General features: G+C 42.5%; 1 protein-coding gene across 1 annotated transcript; it reads right to left on the reverse strand.

Moving 5' to 3' along the window:
* Window positions 1-1,766: 1,766 nt before the first annotated feature.
* DHX57 (DExH-box helicase 57) lies at window positions 1,767-19,200 on the reverse strand. The gene is made up of 23 exons (XM_062614365.1): window positions 18,968-19,200; window positions 18,181-18,333; window positions 17,730-17,900; window positions 16,214-17,019; window positions 14,611-14,798; window positions 14,347-14,468; window positions 13,926-14,121; window positions 12,924-13,048; window positions 11,631-11,764; window positions 10,901-10,955; window positions 9,787-9,989; window positions 9,038-9,154; window positions 8,586-8,682; window positions 7,158-7,331; window positions 6,688-6,888; window positions 5,798-6,074; window positions 4,579-4,674; window positions 4,404-4,487; window positions 4,133-4,270; window positions 3,280-3,354; window positions 2,705-2,839; window positions 2,127-2,327; window positions 1,767-2,039 (listed from the first exon to the last, which is right to left on the reverse strand). Exons 1-23 carry the CDS (start codon window positions 19,168-19,170, stop codon window positions 1,896-1,898), a joined length of 4,095 nt encoding a protein of 1,364 aa, XP_062470349.1. The 5' UTR covers window positions 19,171-19,200; the 3' UTR covers window positions 1,767-1,895.
* Between the last annotated feature and the right edge of the window lie 1,178 nt (window positions 19,201-20,378).

Below are 20,378 nucleotides of genomic sequence, written 5' to 3' on the forward strand. Positions count from 1 at the left end.
AAGCTGGGAGAAGTAGAAGGAAGGACACACACGCTTAGAGTGATGGTGTTTGTCATCCTAAGTAACCATTACGTGTGACAAAGCTGTGCTGTCCTGGAGATGGCTGAACACCTGCCTGAGATGGGAAGTGGTGAATGGATTCCTTGATATGCTTTGCTTGCACAAATGGCTTTTGCTTTACCTGTTAACCTGTTTTTATCTTTACCATTTCTCTCCTCTAGCCCACTGCAGGGGTGGACTGCAGCTGTGCACTGCTTAGTTGCTAGCTGGGGTTAAACCACAACAGCAGTTCAACATATCATCTGCAAAGACCATTTTGCTGCCTTGGTATGTTGGTTTTGATACTCCTGTCTTCCACACACAAGGGTGTGTTGCTGTGAAACTGCTTCTACAAGTAAGTGTACTTTCTGAAAAATCACATTAGTCTTGCAAGGATGTGCTTCCCTCTGTACGCATCATGCCTCAGCCTGGAGGCTATTTCCAGGCAGGGCTGGTGGTAGAGACAGCATTTACTCTGGTTTTACTATTACAGATGAGAGCAAAGTTATTTCACTTAAGGCACTTGCTATTATTTGCAATTGCTAGTACATCAGGCAGCTCAGCTGTAGCAATGCTCAGCACTGGAGTTGAGCAATGTCAAAGGAAAGAAGTAATATTACTACTGCAGCATTTTGCTACTCTTCTGTAGGAGTCCAATCCCCAGAGTAGGAGTTTGGGTAGAAGTTTCCAAAAGTGGGGCTTTCTTCCAGCTCTGCAGGGTGGCAGAAGTATACCAGCCACCAGAGGAGGTTGACAGTAACCATCCATCCACCCCAGGATCCATTTTTAGTGCACTACAGCAGTCACAGAATCACAGAATGGTTTGGGTTGGAAGGGACCTTAAAGCTCATCTAGTTCCAACCCCTTGCCATGGGCAGGGACACGTTCCACTAGCCCAGATTGCTCCAAGCCCCATCCAACCTGGCCTTGAACACTGCCACGGATGGGGCAGCCACAGCATCTCTGGGCAACCTGTGCCAGGGCCTCACTATCCTCACAAGGAAGAATTTCCTAATATCTCAGCTAAAACTCCCCTCTGTCAGTTTAAAGCCATTCCCCCTCATCCTGTCACTACATATCCTTGTAAAAAGCCCCTCTGTCAGCTTTTTTGTCAGCCCTTTAGGTATTGGAAGACTTTTTCATAGCACAGGGTGAAACTGGAGAAGCCTGGCTGCCAGGGGAAACCTCCACTCTCCTGCAGCTTTACACTAACCAGAACAGCCTGCATGGATCCAGCATGTTACTCCAACTGATCTGGTACAGCCTCCTCACCAGAAGATGTTCTCTAAACCTATTTCAGAACCACCTGACATGAATCAAAACGTGCTCACCTTTTTGAGGGCATTGGCTCGAACCATAAACAGCTCCATCTCTGGTCAGCTCTATGACTGACTTAACTCAGTAAAGTCTCGGCCAAATGCAGAAGTGAGTTTAAACCCAATTCGGGAGCAGTTTATGATCTCATATGCTGCCTCTGCTGCCTCCAGACATCACTAGTACAAAAAAGCAGCTAGGTAGCAGGTATTTTTGTGCCCAGAAAACACTGTTGCCAGTGTATGGCCTCATGAAAAAAACACTTCCTTAGCTGGCAGTTTCTTCTCCTCTTGCGAGATTTGCCATTTTCCCATGTTCCAGTGTGTAGTGTAACAAACCTTACTTTCAACAAGAGAGCTCTCTGTAAACAAAGAAACCAAACCAAACCAAACCAATCCAAAACCTGTCAATAATACAGGTGCCAACTTGGTCTTCCAGAGATCCGTGCCATTTTTGGGGATGACAAATACATCAAGACACTGATGTTAGTTGGTCCATTCTCAGACAGTAGCAAACAGTGAGTACAGAAAGCTGTTCTCACGTTACTGCGTGGTCACAAGCTTTACAATCATACTGATGATCCGAGATCCACGGGGGCACATGCATAAGTCCATGCTTGGATTCTTGATTTTATCCTGCAGCAGCTGGTCTAGTTCACAGCGCAGCTCTTTCACCAGCTCAGCCACCTATGGTAAAACACAGAGGTGCATCTCCTGCATTCCACACAAGCAGAGCTCTGCAGCACTCCCAGGATTATCCGTGCTTTTCCTTACCTGGTGAGAGGCAGCCACAAACCGTATCCATCCATCGTCAAGAGAAATGACAAATTCTCCCTTCTGCAGCTGCATGTGGACCTGCCCACCTCCGAGGAGGACCAGTGGGTACACTGACACCATGCTGCAGTCTCGAATGAACACACGGCTGGTCTTGATCTTCTCATGATACACCAGGTAGGGGCTTTCAAAGTGCCTAGTCTGGAACACATACACCACATCCTCATTACAGTGCCACATCTCTTCCTACCTGCTCAAATACAGGCCTGCCTGCGTCTTCTATGGCTGCAAAGAACAGCAAATGTGCTTAAAAATGTACCTTGAGTCTGACCTGTAAGAGCTGCCAATAACTGCCAGTTATCCCTTGCTCCATCCCACTTTGCAGTGAGCATGTGAGAAATCAGCTAATTCATCAAGGCCCCAAGTTCTCCATTTCATGTTAAGGACATTTTCATGGGCACCTTTGTTATGCTCTTTCAAAGAAGAGTGATAACAACAGTTCAAAGCCTGTATAACCCAAATATGTGGTTAATGATTAAAACACCACTTTCAGCTTTGCAGAAAAAAAAAATCCTGACCTGATAATTCACAGACGAAGGATGAATGTGAACGTAACCATCATTTTTGGTAACAAACTTCAGCTCTTCTGCTTTAGGCTGCAATTTGACCACTCCTGTACTGGTCTTCTGGTATTTGCCCTCTGGCTTTTTCACCTGTATGGTCAGAAAAAAAGTAGTAAAAATCTGCTTTACCAGAAAACACTTTTAGCTTAAGTTTTCATTTTATCAATGAAATTCTCAAGTAGTAAGATGTCAGGTCACTAGAGACACTGCACTCCAGGTGCTGTCTAACCCTGAGCGTGTGTTCATTTGTAACCTCAGCCTTCTAAAGCTGAGGTTACAAAGGTGTAATTTAAAATAGCTTCTTAAGAACTTTTGCTGTTGGCTCCTGTGTGACACTAAAATCAGCCGGTAGGAACAGCAGCAATCTCAAGCGATACAAACTGGAGCTCAGCTGCCTGGCTGTAACACTGTGAGCAGCAAGCTTTGGCAACCTAAGCCAGGCTCAAGGCTGCCACAACCAGCCCAGACTGAAAGCAGGCTGTGAGGATATGCTAGACAGCAGAAGAGAAAATGAGAAAGCATTCTTTTACCTGCACAACATTGGGATACAGCGCGGCACACAATATAGCCGAGATCAGCTTGATGTTCTCTGCATTTGAATTTGCCTGTGAAATTAATGTATGCATTAGGTATTCTACAGGTTAAGTCTATAAAGGTAAAGCCCTGCTTCTGGAAAGATTGAATTCCTGAAAGGGGTTTCTTTTTGTAGCTGCAGTGCTGTGCTTTGTAGGGGAGGACTAATTACTGTCCTGAGGTTTCAGCCTAACCTGGCCTTCGTTCCCCCCCCATCAATCAATCAAGTTGGCCACCAACTATTAATTCCAGACATTAGGGAATAACAGCTGGCTACAAAGCAGCTTGTCCCCAGGAAAAAGCAAGCCTAAGTTATCCCAGTGCACAGTGAGACTCTAGAACTACCAAACCAGTACCACCTCATCACATAGCCCCAGGAAGTCTCTAGCTCCAGACATACTGCTTTCTGAAGATTGTCTGCAATGCTGAATTATCTCCCTGCCTGCTCTGTAAGGTAATTTTGTTCCCAAAATAAGGTTGTTACTAATCCCAACACTGGGGCCAGGTCATGAGTCATATGTGCCTTTGCACCACTTGCTCATATCTAACATGTCAAGTCAGCAGTGCTCGCTGTCTCAAAGGAACAAGTTTCAGCCCACTTCCACATCTGGGCCTGTTCTTCCTGTACACATAAGGCCTCATGCAATGGAGTCTAGTGCCAGCATGTATGGTGTACAGGGAGGAAGAATGGAGCAGATAGATAGGAGATGGCTACTGCCAGTGTGAGATTACAAAGTCAAGCCCACCTGGAACCTGGGTGAAATGAAATACAGCAGCATTGTTTTGGAGCACTGAAATGCTAGGAATTACCTCTTCCCCTGTAGCATCCAACACGCCATCACCTTCTTGGGACCACTTCTTCTCAATGTCCCTGGCTCTTAATCCCTCCTTCACAAACCCGATGTCAGAAAGCAGTTCGGTGAATTGCCGTTTCAGGCTGGCAATTTCCTACAGACAGACAAAGGGCTGTGACTGATGGGTGCTGCACACAGAAGAGTCTTCACCACTTGCTTATGTTTGTCACTAAGGCTCTGCTAGTGTAGCAAGCAGCCTCTGGGCAAGGCCACAAAAACAGACTTACCTGAAGAACTCTTCCTGACAAAAAGTTCTCCCTGCAGTAGTTGTAGCTTGCCTGAGAACCCTCTCTGATACTCAAACGCCACCCCTAATTGAGAGGATGGGATGAGGTCTTTAATAAAATATTTCAGCTTGAATTTCAAGCACACCAGAAGCTTCAGAGCTGAATTTTAGCTCACCTTATAGGCCTGCAGAAGAGCCAGGTAGTCGCTGTTTCCTACTGCAAACTCCAACTTCTTTTTGTTTGCTTCTTCCCTTTTATCCCATGGTGACACCTAGATGAGCAGTAACAGATTGTGTTTTTCATGCCTAGACAGTCTATTGCAAGACCTGCATGTCACAAACTCTGGTATTTCACAGCAGGTCACAGGTCAGAAAGCAGGCTTTCTCCATGGATCACAGAAAACACGAGGCATTCAAAAATGCCTAGACAACAGCAGGGCACCTAAGCCTATTGCCCTATGTAACCATAAGAGACCCAAAGGTAAACTTGCGATTAATCAGCTCACAGAAAATAATTCATTTTGAGCAGACCTCTCTGCAGTTGCAAAATGCCAACATCCATAAAAAAACATCATCTGACAAATCTCAGCAAGTTAATGGAGCTGAAGTTCAAATCAGAATGCTTATAATACAAAACAGCAAATAAAGTCTAAATCCACTTGGGTCTGAGAGAGAGAAAGCAGCAGTAACTCAGGACATTAAAAAAGCTGAATTTAAGTTATTCTATAACAGCATATAGATGTAGCACTTGAAGTCAAAATGCTGTAGAAAATGCTCAATAAGCATATGGAAAACAACATGCAATTAAATAACTAGAACAATCTATTTCCAATTCTCTCACAATTTTCCTCAGTACAAACTATTTGCACTACTAACGACAGCAATCAAAACTTCAAGAAAGCCTGACTTTCCATGCAAGTTTGTACACCGCAGTAGAGGATTAACAGTACTAAGTGCAGCAGCTAATTCAAAAACCCAACGTGAAAGTGAACACAAACTGAGATTTGCTTCACAGCTCAAACATCAACTTCATCATTAGCACTGTTTCATAATTATTTCTAACTGCTTCTTACATTACCATTCATTTACAATTTTTACTCCAAATTTGGACAAAATGGCCTGGCTGTACTTCTTAATTCAAATTCAAACTAATATCAACTCTGTTTCTACTGTGCACTCATAAAATAAATAACATTCTTCTTGCTGCTGCATAGTTTTGGTCTTCTGCTTTTAACTGGAGATTTTTAACGAACACTGTATTAACATACAAACAATGTAGGCTAAGAAGGAGAATTAAAATACTGAAGTGTAGAATACTGCAAATTACAACAGTGTTTTGCTGCTGTATGAAAGCGCACTGCTTTCAAAGTGGAATACATGGTTAAGAATACTTACAAAAGGTGACTTAAAGGCCAGACTGGCTGCTATAGTCAGCGCAGGATCCAGGCAGCGGAAGATGGTGCCAAACAGCATCAGCTTGCCAATTCTGACATCAACAGGCAGAGAAGCCAGGTGATATCCCAGAGGGGTGAGCTTTTCATCTGGAGTTAATGCTCCCAAGTCTTGTAGTCGCAGCTTTGATGCTCGCAAAGACTCAGTTCTAGGGGGCTCGATTAGTCGTGATAAGACAGAGTGAAGACTCTGTGCAGAAAACATCTCCAGAATCTTAATTCTTAAAGAACGAAAGAAAAATAAAGCAGCTTAGTTCCATATACTAAGGAATTTGTTCTATTTTCTTTCTGTACAAAAGGATGCCCAGCGCGTAGCAGGAATAGGAGGACCCATTCATTTAGCATTTGCCTGATAGTGGTGCTTGATCCAGATTGTGGCTTTACTGCACTATGCTGCACAGAAACACCACAGAAGGCTTTAGAGCATAAGGGGACAAATATCTGTGGTGGGTCTGGAGTACAAGAATGCAACTATCTTCTCTGGTGATGAGAGAGCTGAGAGACATGTCTTTTTCCTATCCGATGAGAGCTAAGGAACATGAAGAAGCACAGGGAGAATTAGTGGACAGTGTGATTAGAGAGGGAGCTCTGGATGCAGAGGCAATGTGATAGTAAGATCAAAGCAACCAAACTGCTACCTTACTTGATACTAAGATCAAAGAGCCTTAAATCTCCAGAGCAGTTTCTTGTTTCATGATGTGAGAAAACAATGTGGAAACTAAGCACCTTGGTAATGGCATTCCAGGTGCTCTCTGCAGTGGAGGAAGGACATTCTGCACTTAGGCAGTACAGGAACAACAGCTCACCTTAGACAGTACAGGAACAACAGCTCACCTTAGACAAAGCTGCTCCAAGGGAACTCTTTGTATTTCTGGCAACTGCTCTTTTATAAGCTGATGGTTATAGTGATGGCTACTAAAAAGATGAAAGCAGACACCTGAGGCTACACGGCCTGCTCGCCCTTTCCTTTGCAGAGCGTTGGCCTTGGACACGAATGTGTCTTCCAGACTTTCCATTCCTTTGCTTGGGTCATATCTACAGGAGAGCAAGAAACAAGCTTATAATCATGACTGCAGAGTGAACGGATGGAGGTCAAACAGGCAGGTGCTGCCTACTTCTGTATGGACAAAATTCCCACCCCTGTAGTTGGCTCTGAGGCCAGACTGGCTTCCTCCCCTTGCAGAAGCTTTCTGCAAATGAAGTTCCTTCAAGTTTTTCCCAGCTCTTTGGAAAGCTAAAGTATGTAGCTAAAGGCATAGGGCAGTTTCCCAGATCACAAAGCACTGAGGAATGAATCCCAGTACCTTTTCTCTTTCATTTTTCCAGAATCAATCACATAGACCACATCATCAATGGTGACAGATGTTTCTGCAATGTTTGTAGAGATGATGATTTTGATAACTCCTGCAGGTAGCCTGAGGAACACAGACTGCTGTTCTTCACTAGACAGTGAAGAATGAAGTGGATAAACAACACACCTGGAAGGAGAATACAACAGCATTCTCAGTGCATCTCCAGCCTTTTCTCTGTTGGGAACAATCTACCTGCACACACTTTTGCCTCACTAGTGCTAGACACTGCCCACAGCCATTCAAAGCAACGTAAAACCAGCAAACCACTTTGACATAAGACACAGAGTCACAGAATCATTTAGGTTTGATCATTGAGTCTAACCATAACTAAACATTTGCAAGTCTACCACTAAACTGTGTCCCAGGGATAGTGACTCAACCACTTCCCTGGGCAGCCTGTTCCAGTGCTTGATAACTCTTTTGGTGAAGAAATTTTTCCTAATATCCAATCTAAACCTCCCCTGGTACAACTTGAGGCAATTTCCTCTCATCCTATCGCTGTTACCTGGGAGAAGAAACTGACCCTCACCTTGCACCATCCTCCTCTCAGGTAGTTGTAGAGATACGGTTTTGCCTCAGCCTCATTTTCTCCAGACTGAACAACCCCAGTTCCCTCAGCTGCTCCTTGTAAGACTCATGCTCCAGACCCTTCACCAGCTTTGTTGCCCTTTTCTGGACCCACTCCAGCACCTCAGTGTCTTCCTTGTAGTGAGGGGCTCAAAACTGAACACAGTATTTGAGGTGCAGCTTCACCAGTACTGAGTACAGGGGGATGATCATTGCCCTGAACCCGCTGGCCACACTATTGCTGATACATATTCCTAGAAAGGGTGAAGTTTACAGAAGGGACAGGTCTCAGAATAGAGTTGAACAAAAATTCTGCCTCTTTAGAAGAGTCTAGAATCTGCCACTGAAAATGTCAGACTGGAAGAACTCACTCCAGCTAACCTTGCCATGAAATCTGTGTAAAAACTGTTCAGTCAAAGAGATCCAATCACATCTCCGTGTACAATCTACTCTAAAATACAACTAGAACTGAATGTCTCAGAAAACATCCTGAAACAGAACAAGGACTGAGGTGATGAAGTGTTCAACAGTTCACTGGATCATGCAGAGTACAAGACAGAGAACACCCATCACGAGGATCTCTGAGAACTTCAACAACTAACCTGTCTGAGTTGAGGAGAATAAAACAAAAAGAGGAAGCCAATAAGACAGTAGAAAAGGAATTATCCTAACTCAAGTCAGGACCCTCATATCACAAGCTGTCTTACACATTGAATAACCTTTATTTAACCCTGGATAAAGGCAGGCCTTGTGCAGGAAGCTACTCTTTATTTATGGGAAAAGACCAATAGTTTTGGCGTTTTTCTGCCTTACCTCTTGCTGTGCCTGTTATTAAAAAGGGCGTTAGACTGGAGCTGCTCATAAAGCATCTTGATTTCTGCTAGACCAGGCAAAAATATCAACACAGCACCTATATATGTAGATTAAAATAAAAAGCCATTTAAAAATCACTCAACAGAAAGGACAGCAGGATATTTTATCAGTTTGCAGAAGGCCCATTGCTCTGTTTCACAACTATTTTACCAAAGAAAACATGCAGGCTGCAACAGTCCTTCACCAAAGACATTCCAAAGCAGACAATTCTCTCACCTTCCCCATTCGATGTATAACAATGGCTTTGTTACTCAGCTAGAACTTTCTCCCCCTACCCGTCCAAAATAGTAACTACAGAAACTCTGCATGCAAAACATTAGCTTTGGGCTGCTTGTAAGTGCACAGCCTCCATGAATCTACTTTTGTTTAACTCTCAAGGACAAGGAGATTACCTGGGGGGTATGAATGTCTGCCAGCAACTATCCATTCCAACAAGGCTTCAATTAATTCCAAATTAACTTTGTCCAAGTCCATGACAGACATTGTTTTCAACACTGACTTGTTAACTCCTGGGGACAAAGAAATAAAACACACAGTAAGTCCATCTTTTATAAAAAACATCTGCTGGATGTTTTGATGCATTGAACCAGTGTGGCTGCACAACCAAGCACACCTTGGTTTGAACAGCATCTGACTTAGATCAGAAGAGGTAGCTCCAGAAGTGACTCAATGTGTCACATTCCCCCTTCCTTTGCTGTCCTCTGTTTCAGCTCTGCCCTTCCCTTCAATATGCCTTATTGGAGATTAAACCTGCCGTGTGCACAGCCTAGACAAGGATTCATCTACTAGTGCTCCAGCAAGAACAGATACAGAGAAAGAAAGTAGAATTAACAAGGCATCTGAAAAGGGATGGGAACAGATAGTAACTGAAAACTGCCATTTTCAGATGCTAAGGACTGTTTTCAGCCAAGATGTTTGTTCCAGTTTGAGAGAACAATGGGTTCTCTATTTCTTCTTTTTTCTTTTATTTTTTGGCAAGCAGGAGGTTTCTGATCTCATCTAGAAGTAGTGACCTGCTTCATTTCACAGCTACAAGACTCTGAATTAGATATATGCATTCAACATACAATATTATATGGTAACATGCCATGTGGCTGGCAAATATTCTATGCTGATTTATTAGATTTAGGAAGGAGCTCACCTTTATATCGTGTAAGGAGCTGCTTCAGAGTTAATTTTTGGTCTGGGTCTGAATCTCTGACAACTGTGTCAGTGCTTTCCAGCATGCCAGCACGTCTCAGGTCCTCCTCTACTTCTTCATATGCAGTTCTTTTGTGTCTTGCATTCTGCTTGTTTTCTTGCTTTGTCTTGCGCCTGTAGGGACTACTGTCCTCTAAAACATACCTGAACAGCAGAAGAACACTCAGTGCCTCGGAAAGAAGCCTAACTGTCTCCTCCAAATAACTTGCTAAAGAGAGAGGGTATCACAAGTATTTAGATATAAAGCTGAGGGGCTGAGGGGAACTTTGCTTAAGTGGGTTGCAAAACCACAGACAGTATCAAGGTCAGGTGTCCTTCCATACTAGGATGTTAGTAAAAGCTGTGATGCAGAAGACTAGAACTGGAAACTTGATTTTGACAACTGAGTAGCTCAGAGCAAGAATTTGCAAGTAACTTACAATAGTTGATCAATTTACCATCTGAGGAACATCTGAGCTTCTGTGATTCTCCAATAACTATACAAAAGTATAGTACCTATAAAAGGTACAAGGAATCTGGATCCCGAGCGGCAAGGCAGGGCTTACAAAAAGGAATTGTTTGGTATCCTGCACTTGTCACCTTCAGTGCTGAAATCTACCTTCAAATTTCTTTTGCTTGCCAGCAACTAACCACCACTGAAACATGTAAAGCACAAGCACTAACAAACTCTCCATGGCAAAGCTCACCCACTCTTGAGTACTTATGTCGTCTCTAATGCAGAAAGGCCTGTTTCAGCATCGTAGAATCATAGAATAGAATCATAGAATAGTTAGGGTTGGAAAGAACCTTAAGATCATCTAGTTCCAACCCCCCTGCCACGGGCAGGGACACCTCACACTAAACCATGCCATCCATGCCATCATGAGATCCTAGATCCCACTGCAGTATAAGTATGGTTTAAAATCAGTGCTTTAGTACAACTCTAGGACTGCAGGTGATGGGGGAGTTTTGAGAGAAATTCATTTTTAAATCTATGCAAAGAACTGCTGCAGTTGCAAGGTCAACAGTGCAGCCCCAAAAGCCAAAGACACCTGAGATTTTTAGCTTTTTCATACCTTGTCATTGCAATCACATCCTCCAGGAAAAACTGATCCACAGGAAACGTTCGTCCTAAGAGGAAAGAGAATAAATCTACATGCTGCACAACACATAGAAAAGAGGAAAATGACTGAAGGTGGTTATCATTTCAGATAGGTTATTATGTCATACACTGGCTTCACAGCTCTCATCTGTACTGCACTCTTCAACACAATTTCTGTCTGGGACAAACAGGGGATGTTTTCCAAGCATGGTTTGGTAACATGCACTTACACAGTCAGAGAAGAGCTAACAGACACATCCATGAGGCTAAATCCTTCTGTCATGCTCCATGTAATAACTTAGCGATTTAAAAGGTACATTTGGCTAAATGTGTACCCATCCAGCTGGATCCTCCCACTGCTTGACAACTTTTTCACAAGGACAGAGGAGTCTTCAGCTGTGCTGAAACTAGCTCAGGGAACCACATCATGCATGCTGTGTCATTTTTGTCTTTTGGAAGGCAAATTCTACTGGTGTAGAGACAGCACAAAAAAGGCCTCATTTTCCAAGTCTTCTCTCTCTTAAATCTCATTGGTCTTTCTTTATAATCCATTGAAATCATAGTTCTTGTATAAATCCTGACCTTGCCACTTTGCAGACTAGCCCCTTGTACTTGAATTGAGAAACACTTCAGAAGTAGAAATACTGAAAACAAACTCTTACAACAATGAATGTGAGAAGATAATAAAAATGAATGGTTTTCACCTGGTATGTTAATAATTGGGCAGGAGTGAAAGTATTGAGAAAAAAGCTCTGCATTCACGGTGGCACTCATTAGTACAATGCGCAGGTCTGGCCTCTGAACCATTATATCTTTCAAAACCAGCAGCAAGAAGTCACTGCAGAAAACAAGCAAAAAGACATTTGAATTTCTTCAGTGTTAACTTTCAAAGTCTCTTTTTTTCTCCCCATTCTGTCCACCTTCCTGGCATTTTCAATAGCACAGAAATATCATCACAGAAGCATAAGCTTCTCAGAACGGCTGGAGGCTAATCATGTAATAAATTAATGGAAGGCACTCTGCTTATTCTTTGGCTGTTCCTTACCGGAGTGTCAGGATTACTTGGCAAATTCATTCAAGCAACAAAGAGCTCTGGCTACCTTATTACATTAATTACATTAATGATAAGACAAGAACATTAGGTAACAAATTAACTCAAAGTAACAAATGAGTCCTTTTTGCTCCTTTTCCTTACTGAAAGAGTTATTCAAACTTCTTCCTGCTCACTGTATTCTTCCCTACAGATTTAGAGCTTTTGTGGCATGCCTACAAAACTGGTCTCAGGGATTTCAGATGAGAAGAGAGAAGAATCCTGGAAAGATGTAAGCCCTTTATGAGGCTAAAATATAATCTGAGCTGTAGAATAACAGGTCACAGAGAATGCATCCTGAAACTTACCTCACTGCAATGTTTCACAAGGAAAACATCAAAGAAAAGGATCCTTGCCACTTACTTTACAGAGATACTGACAGACATTATCTTTTGGGTAGCATCAGCAGATAAGTGGGTAAAACTGTAGGAGGCTGGAGCAGACTGTCTAGAACTAGTAAAATCTATAGACTGAAGGAAAATGCGAGCACTTGTCCTTTGCAGGTGCTCTGCTGAAGCCTGCATCAGGAGCAATAATTCTCAAAATGGCATGTGAAGAATCAGGGTATTTGTTAAAAGCTCAAAGAAGGGAAGAATAAGAACCTGACAACTGTGGTTAAAAACTTACTTAACCCTCCAGCCCCATCCAAAACCTCTTTTCAGCATTACTTTAATGTGATGGCAGACTGGATGTATAAAAATATAAGAGATGTGCTTTCTTTGCAAGCTGCTGCAACACCATCTCCTACTGCCCAAAGACAAGAACCTAAAACCAGACTTCTTCCACCAGCTCGCATTACTGCCACAGGATCAACAAGTCTGACTTCAGTTACTTGCACCTTACCAAAGTCACCTTTATCCTTCTGACTATGACCTTGATTTTGCTTATGGGATAAGAGATTATTTACCTTTCTTCTGTTCTTTCATGAACTTCATCAACAATAACATGCGTGATTCCATGCAAAGTCAGATCACCTTCCAGCCTTCTCAACAGCACACCAGTAGTGCAGTACAAGAGTCTGGTAGCTGAGGACTTGAACAGTAAGACAAAACATTCAACTGACTTTGTGCAACTTAACATAGTGCAAAGAGAACACGTGTTGCTGTTAAACATTCAGTTTCAGCTGAGTGTCAGGTTTGACAGAAAGAGAGCAAACAATTCCTGCTGTATACAGGCTAAATTATTTTTCTTTTGTGATTAAAAGCTGAAAACACCTGCTTTTTACCAAGGGGCACTGCTAACTATAAGGGGTAAACAAAAAAATCTGAGTTGTTTTTCCTGTGGAAGTTGCTTTCTGACAAAAAACTTGAATCTCTGTCCCTAGAAAGATCTTTTGAATCTCTTTTGTAACGTAGTTCATGTAAAAAGCAATCAGCTGTAACATAAACAAAATTTCATTTCCAAGACAGCAGTTTGAATTCAACCCCTCCTTCTGGCTGACCCAAGCTGCAGCCTTTAATCCGCTTGGGTGACAAAGAGAAATTAAGTCAATAGCGGCAGTGTTCAAGGCCAGGCTGGAAAGGGCCTTGGGCAACACTATCTAGGGTGAGGTGTCCCTGCCCATGGCAGGGGGGTTGAAACTAGATGATCCTAAGGTTCTTTCCAAACCTAACCATTCTCTGATTCTATGATTCACTAGCATTCCAGAGGACAGAATTCATGCTCTCAGACCCCTTTGCCTGTCTCAACAGAAAGCAAAACAATGTAAGACATAGTACTCAACTCTTACTCTGTAAAGTGGACTGTGCAACTTGAGATGAAAAAAAAAAAGGATTTCGTAATATAATATAAAATACAGCTGACACAGACTTGCTGATCTCACTACAGGGCAGAGATTCTGTATGCTGAAGAAGCACTAAGCACATTTTAATAAACTAAATAAAAAACAAGAAGCAATGCATGTATATACCTTTACACTTTCCAGACGGATCTGATATCCAACAGTAAGTCCAATCCTTTCTGCTCTTTCTTTGGCTACACGTTCAGCCACAGAAATGGCAGAGATCCTGCGAGGCTGAGTGCAGATGATGTTTGCAACTCTGCTTGGAGATCCTTGCAATGAAGCATCCAAAATAAATTGAGGAATCTGAGTGGTCTTCCCACATCTGCAGGACAAAATCAGGGATTCATTAAACAAACAAAAAACTCCCACAAACCCAACACCTTCTATCCATGTAAATTAAGATAACTGCATTCCAATTGAAATTCACTTTGTTTCATTAGTGTCATCATCACATGTCAGGTAGGACTGCTGTATTCTAACCTTTTCATGGATACATATTTCACATTCTTCTGTGTATGCTTTGATGCATCTGCAATCACACTCTTACCCTGTCATGCCGCTCACAACAAGAACTTGGTGGCTCTTCAGCAAATCAAGAATGGTTTCTCTCTCTTGCCATGCCGGGAGCTTCTGTCTTTCATACAACATGGACTGGAAGTGCCTAGAAGACTGATGCACAAAACCAGATATGGTATGGCAGTAAGAACACCACTGGAGTGGAACAGAACCATTTGAAACAGCAGCCTATGGCTTAGATATTTATTTCTCTAAAGTAAATATGAAAACAGACACTTTGTTCTGTACATTATACCTTTTTCAGCCGAAATTGCGTGCAGAGTTTAACATTTTCGTTATACAGAGACTTTGCCTGCACATCATACTTTTTGGAGAGCTTTTTCTTGAGGTGCACGTAACTCTCATTCTCCACAACAACTTGTTGAGGCTCACCTTCCTCTTCTTCTGCCACCTCTTCTTCCTGAGGCTCTGACACTGTTGAGGCTTGAGACAGAGAATGTACAGTTGGTTATTCTTGTTACTAACAAACAGGACCTCATCAGCACTGCAGAACAGAGACACGTTCCAGGAGCATTCTCAACAAAGTACCTTATCAGACTGGAGCTGAAGGTCTGCAGGCCTAGTTTGACATGCATTTAGTTCAACACTACCAGAAAACCTCATCAAACAAACCAGAACTTCTCCAGCTCCAACCCACTTGTCACTCCCCTTGCACTAAGCTGTGCTCTCCAACACCATGGTCTGGGTGGCCACATGGTGAACCAGACTGATAACTGGTTTGCCTTCCTGAATGCTTTTCATGTGTCTCAGCTTCCCTCTCCAATTCACCACACGACCACTTCTCCAGAGCACAAGACTGTGATGGAAACACCAGCTTAAATTAATTAAAACTACACTATAACATTAATTGCTAAACCACTGCCAAGTACTTTTAAACCAAGACTGAAACTGGACCAGGTAGTGTGATGCCTACTGCCTATCAGTTCAAGTGGGATTTGCTCAGACAGTAGGCCAGCCCTTGAAAGTGTTACGGCTACATTTATCTAACCAAAGTATTGTATAAAATAAGGATGATTATCTGGTATCTCTGATTTCTGGAACAAATTCTGAATTTTTGGAACAAAGCTGCCTTTCTGTGGAGCTGTTAAGAAACTGAGTAATTAGTTTTACTATAACAAAAACATAGGCTGTCACTACTTAGGTTCTCTAAAATGTGGTAACAGTTGCTCATGAAAACTATCTTGAAGAAAGCTTACTTAGATAAAACAGGCTTGGAACTGACAGCCTGAAGGTCATCCATGCCACAGAGTTGCTGTAACCCTGCCATGACACAGTCCCAACTCTCCCCCTGCGAAATCAAAGTAGTTGTGCTTGCATGCAAAAAAGGATGGTACATTCAGCAACATTCTAGAACCATTTCCAACACTTACTTAGCCTTAAATCCACCTTTACAGAATTATTTTTGAGGAGGGGTTGGTAATTTTAAGTAATTAAAAATAAAGGTTCTGAATTGATGAGTAGCAGATGCACCAAAGCTTGCAAACAACCTTTTCCGTTTCCTTCCCAGCAAAATTCTCTGGTCAATTTTGGTAAGCTTACACCATGTCTCTCACTGGCTTTTCATTGATTGTGTGGGAATAGACATCGTTCACTCTGCCAACCCAAACTCATTAGCTCTATGCTCCTTTAACTCAGTTCTTGCCAGCAGCAAGAACTCTGATGCAGCTTTATTATGGAAGGGACTTGCTGAGGCACAGCAGATTATGGATCTGGCTCACCACATGACCTTAAGCTCCAGAAATAGATTTGGAACAGATGCCTGAACTAGGCTCTCTGCCTTCTCTTTATCTTTTTGACTTGCTATTAACCCAGAAACATAAGAGGGATATTTGCTGTACCTTCAGACTTCCGATTCGAACTGGATGTACTCCCCGCCTGTAGCTTTACTGAAGGTTTAGCCAGCAGGGACACAGGAGGAACACTGTACTTGTGGTGAGTATTTTCAAGCAACTTGATCATTTCGTATTCATCTTCTAAGCAAGTCACTAAGGTGTACACCACTGGTTCACCGGACTCTGCAGCTATCAAGGCCTTTCCAAAGAGGAATTCAGCAATGTGTAAACGACAAGCAAGAGGTAGATTCTCGTCAGTGGAATAAAATGCCACAAGAGGTGCCTGAAGTGGGTACTTGTTTTCTTCAGGAAATCTTACTTCAAGTTCATATACAGGACAATCAACTCTGAGATGAGCATCATCTACAGAGCTCCTGGCTGGTTTTAGTGGGTGGTTTGGAGGGAATTCATGTCCAAATCTGCATTTTGAACCAAACCTGCAGCCTCCTTGGAGATAAAATTTACATATTTCCTTTGCAGTCAGCTTTGCTGTGTCCCTTGTACAATCACTCTTTTGTTTAGATTTGCTGAGCCTATTTGCTAGGTACTCCAGTTCCAAACTAAAAGTCCAAACACGGTTTTGAATTCTCTCTACAAATTTTTCTCCACAGATTGACCGGAGGGCAAAAGCCTCTTCTCTTCTCTGTTCTAAACACTCTTCTTGACTGGCTTCAGCAGCTGTTGACGAAACCTGCATTTTCTCTCCATATCTTTCTGTAAAGCACTGCAATAGCAAATACTCCAGTGATGCCCCAATATTACCGTTGGAGGATCCCAGTACTGTTCTACAGCGCTCACTGTCAAAACCATACCTACAACAAAACAGACAACGTGGCAAGAAGTGAGTGACAAAGACATGTATGAAGCAAAATAACCACAGATCTGATTAATTAGGCTTATAGTAACGAAGCATGTATGGCATGAGGTACTATTACTACTAGTGGTGGAAAAAAATTAGACAAAAGTATTTATACTAAGACAGTGGCAGACAGCAATTTGGTGTCTGTGAATGCTAGTCTGTTTTTTATAGGGTGAGAGATTAGTTTAGGTAGCAACTATCTCACACCTCAGAATATAGCACATAACAATTACAGAATTAGACTTCTGAGTTGAACTATATAAATTAAACTCTTCAGAACAGGCTGTCCCACAGAAAACATTCTCAAAGCAAAAAATTGTTAATAAATGTTCAAATCTGAGCAAAACAGATGAAGAACACTTACAAGGTTTTGAAACATACACATAACAACAATGCTCCCTGAGCTTTCTCAATACTTGTTACATTGTCTTGGAGAAAGAACTGAAAACTTTACTGAAAAAAAGGCTGGAGTTATTTTTTTTCATAAAATCATTATTTTAAATTCACCTAGCGGGTGATTAAATTTGTAGGAGATATAAACTCATCAGTTCTGCATACCGAACTTCCCTGGAGTCAAGTAGAAGCCCAAGAGCTGAGAGCTTATGGTATCAAGACTAGTAATTTATCTCTTCAGGATACAAATTATTCACTGAAAAGCATCACCTGGAGAGTTTGTGCACAGCAAATGAAGACACTTCACTTTCCACTGCTTTGTGCTCAGCTGGCTCAGCAGATGACCTTGGTAGTAGGTCAGAAACTTCCCAATCCGTTGACCAGCACTGTTCATCATCAAGGTAATCTGGTTCATCCTCGTCTTCACCAGAACCAGCTACTCTGATAAAAAGAGTTATCAAATTAAAATGGAACAAAATTATCCTGTTGAGTAGACACAAAATTCTGCCTCTGCAGTTTTAAATGTTCCATTTAAATGGAGGATTCTGCTACCCCTTTCCCACAATTAACATTGTAGAGAATAAAGCAGAGTCAAAACCAAAGTATGTGAGATCCATCTAAAAGTTAATGGAAAAAGAATACCGGTTTAATTTCTAACAGTGTGCCTGTTAAGGTGTTCTCATTTAAAAGAGCTAGAAGTAGTGCCCCCATTTCAACTAACTCTGATTCAGGAGCAAGATCCTGCCCTTGAAGTTCTTGAAGAAGTTCCTTCACTCTTCTCTGATTCTCTGATGTCATGTGTATAGTCTGCAGAGGCATTTTTGCTTCAGGTCTCTGTTTTGTTTGCCCTCCTCTTCTGGCAGGTGCATTTGACCTAAAAACAAAATAGAACATAACAATGATCTTGACTGAATTGGGATGTGTTAGGACTTGATCTAATCCTGTAATTCAAAACAGGAAAACCAAAATAAGACAAGTCCAGCACCTAGAGATTATTCAGTTGGGTTCACTCTTACGTGACCACAATATGTGTGTCTATATCTGTGCACACACACATGCATATATGGATTTTATCCTGTGTCAAATCCAAAGTGATTTAATAAACATTTTGGTAGGTAAAGCTGTTCTCAGACTATGGTATGACCATGCACTTCCAAGCCAGATTGGTCAGAATACACTCAGGATACCAAATTAATTCTAAATTGCTTATTTTTCATGGCCCAGTTTCTGCTTTGTAATACACAAAAATTAATATCCTGTGTTTACTAGTGTTTTCTGATCAAAGATGTCCTGAAATCACTTTACGACCAAAGAAGAAAATCAGAGGTTCTAATCTTAAAAAACCCACTTTCCTAACTAAAAAAAAAATTAAAATGTTAATAAAAAAGACATGTAAAAACTGCTTTATAGGGAAACAGCTTCATCACCCTTTCACTCTTTCATCCATAAATCAGGCCTAAGGTATCCCAAACATCTCTATGCCAAACTCTCCAAATTAACAGAAAGACCTGGACTCCAGTCTTGGTCCCTCGAAGAGACAAAAATCATCTCCATCATCCCAAATTCTGGTTGAACATTTCCTATTTCCACCAAGCTGAGATTTGTTTGAATGGCTACTACTGCCTCCTCCTCTTCCTCCTCTTCCACTGCCTCCTCTCCCTCTTCCTCTTCCTCCGGTGGGCTTTCCTCTTTTTCTCCCTGCTGAACTCATATTCTCTTGCTGAGGAAGGGAATAAAATAGCTCTTAGTTATGAAGATGCTTTAGCACACTGCAAATGTCTGGGCAGATAAATAATCACACTATTTATTTTTTCAGTGTAACAAGAGAAGATACCCCCTCAACCCACAGTTAATATGTTGCATGTTGGTGTATCTGTATACCCCCAAAAGCAAAGCACATTCTTCTAGAACACTGTTAAACAAGTTCTGTGGTTTTAGAGAACAGAAGCGATATTCTTCACAGTTGTTCTACCAAAAACTGCAGGATCTCTGGCAAAAGGATGAGCCCAACAGCAGCGCTGCTTAGCCTGGGAGCTCCAACTGTGCCACTCTGATGGAATTTTTGTGGACATGGGAACCCAAAGGACAAACCTCCAGGGGAACTTTCACAGCAGAAAGCAGACACTTTTTGACTTGAGGAATTTGCAGGGCTGAGAGTAAAAGGTCAAAGGGGAGCTGAAGCCGAAGATACACTTTGCTTCCACATTAATTTGCTCTTCAGCCAGCTCTTTCTGCAAGGAGCTGCCCGCATGGCTGAGCACTCTGTGGAGCCTGGACAGAGGAGTGATTGGTGATCTGTCTTGGGAAACGGAAGCACTCCTCTCCTTTTCACAGCAGGATTTTCACCAGCTCTGACAAAAACCTATTGGTATTAAGCAGCTGCTGTCTGTGACAGAACAGCCCAACACTAACACATGCCCCAGGATCATGCTCCTGCAAATGGAAAGCTATTGCAGGGACAGGACACTCTGGCACAAGTTATTATCTTCATCTTTGCATCGGCACCTCCATAGCCAGGACAAGAACTGATGTGGCTATGAAAGAGTAACAGCCCAGATGAGGGCTTGGAGAGCAGCAACAGTTTGGGGCTTGGAGAGAAGCAACCCTCGCTTTTGTGGCAGTTCTCCCCACTGGAGCTTCACCGGGACTGGACAGGATTTAACAGACAGGCAGAGTCATAACTGAGGGAGGGCAAGAGGGTGGGCACGGCAGAGACACAGAGACACTTGCAGCCGTCCCCGAGGACAGTGTCACTCGGGGTCTCCGTCTCCTTCCTCTCCACACCCAGCCCGGAGCCCCGCCACAGAACAGCTCCCTCCCAGGGACCGCTTCCCTGCCGACTCCTCCAGCACCTCCCCGCCACGACCCCCCCAATCCCTCACACCTCACAGAGGTGTCCGGCCACCAGCACCCCCAAAC

The sequence above is a fragment of the Pezoporus occidentalis genome, unplaced genomic scaffold (assembly GCF_034315485.1).
Source record: "Pezoporus occidentalis ecotype Australia unplaced genomic scaffold, CSIRO_AGI_Poc_V1 ctg175, whole genome shotgun sequence".
Classification (NCBI taxonomy): domain Eukaryota; kingdom Metazoa; phylum Chordata; class Aves; order Psittaciformes; family Psittacidae; genus Pezoporus; species Pezoporus occidentalis.

Excerpts from the sequence above, each read along its gene's own strand:
- DHX57 (XM_062614365.1), bottom strand. The coding sequence starts at position 19,170 with ATGAGTTCAGCAGGGAGAAAAAGAGGAAAGCCCACCGGAGGAAGAGGA. Across the intron at positions 9,990-10,900 it reads GATGTGATTGCAATGACAAG|GTATGTTTTAGAGGACAGTA; the intron begins GTATGAAAAAGC and ends TCTGCTGTTCAG. Across the intron at positions 6,889-7,157 it reads GGAAAAATGAAAGAGAAAAG|ATATGACCCAAGCAAAGGAA; the intron begins GTACTGGGATTC and ends GCTCTCCTGTAG.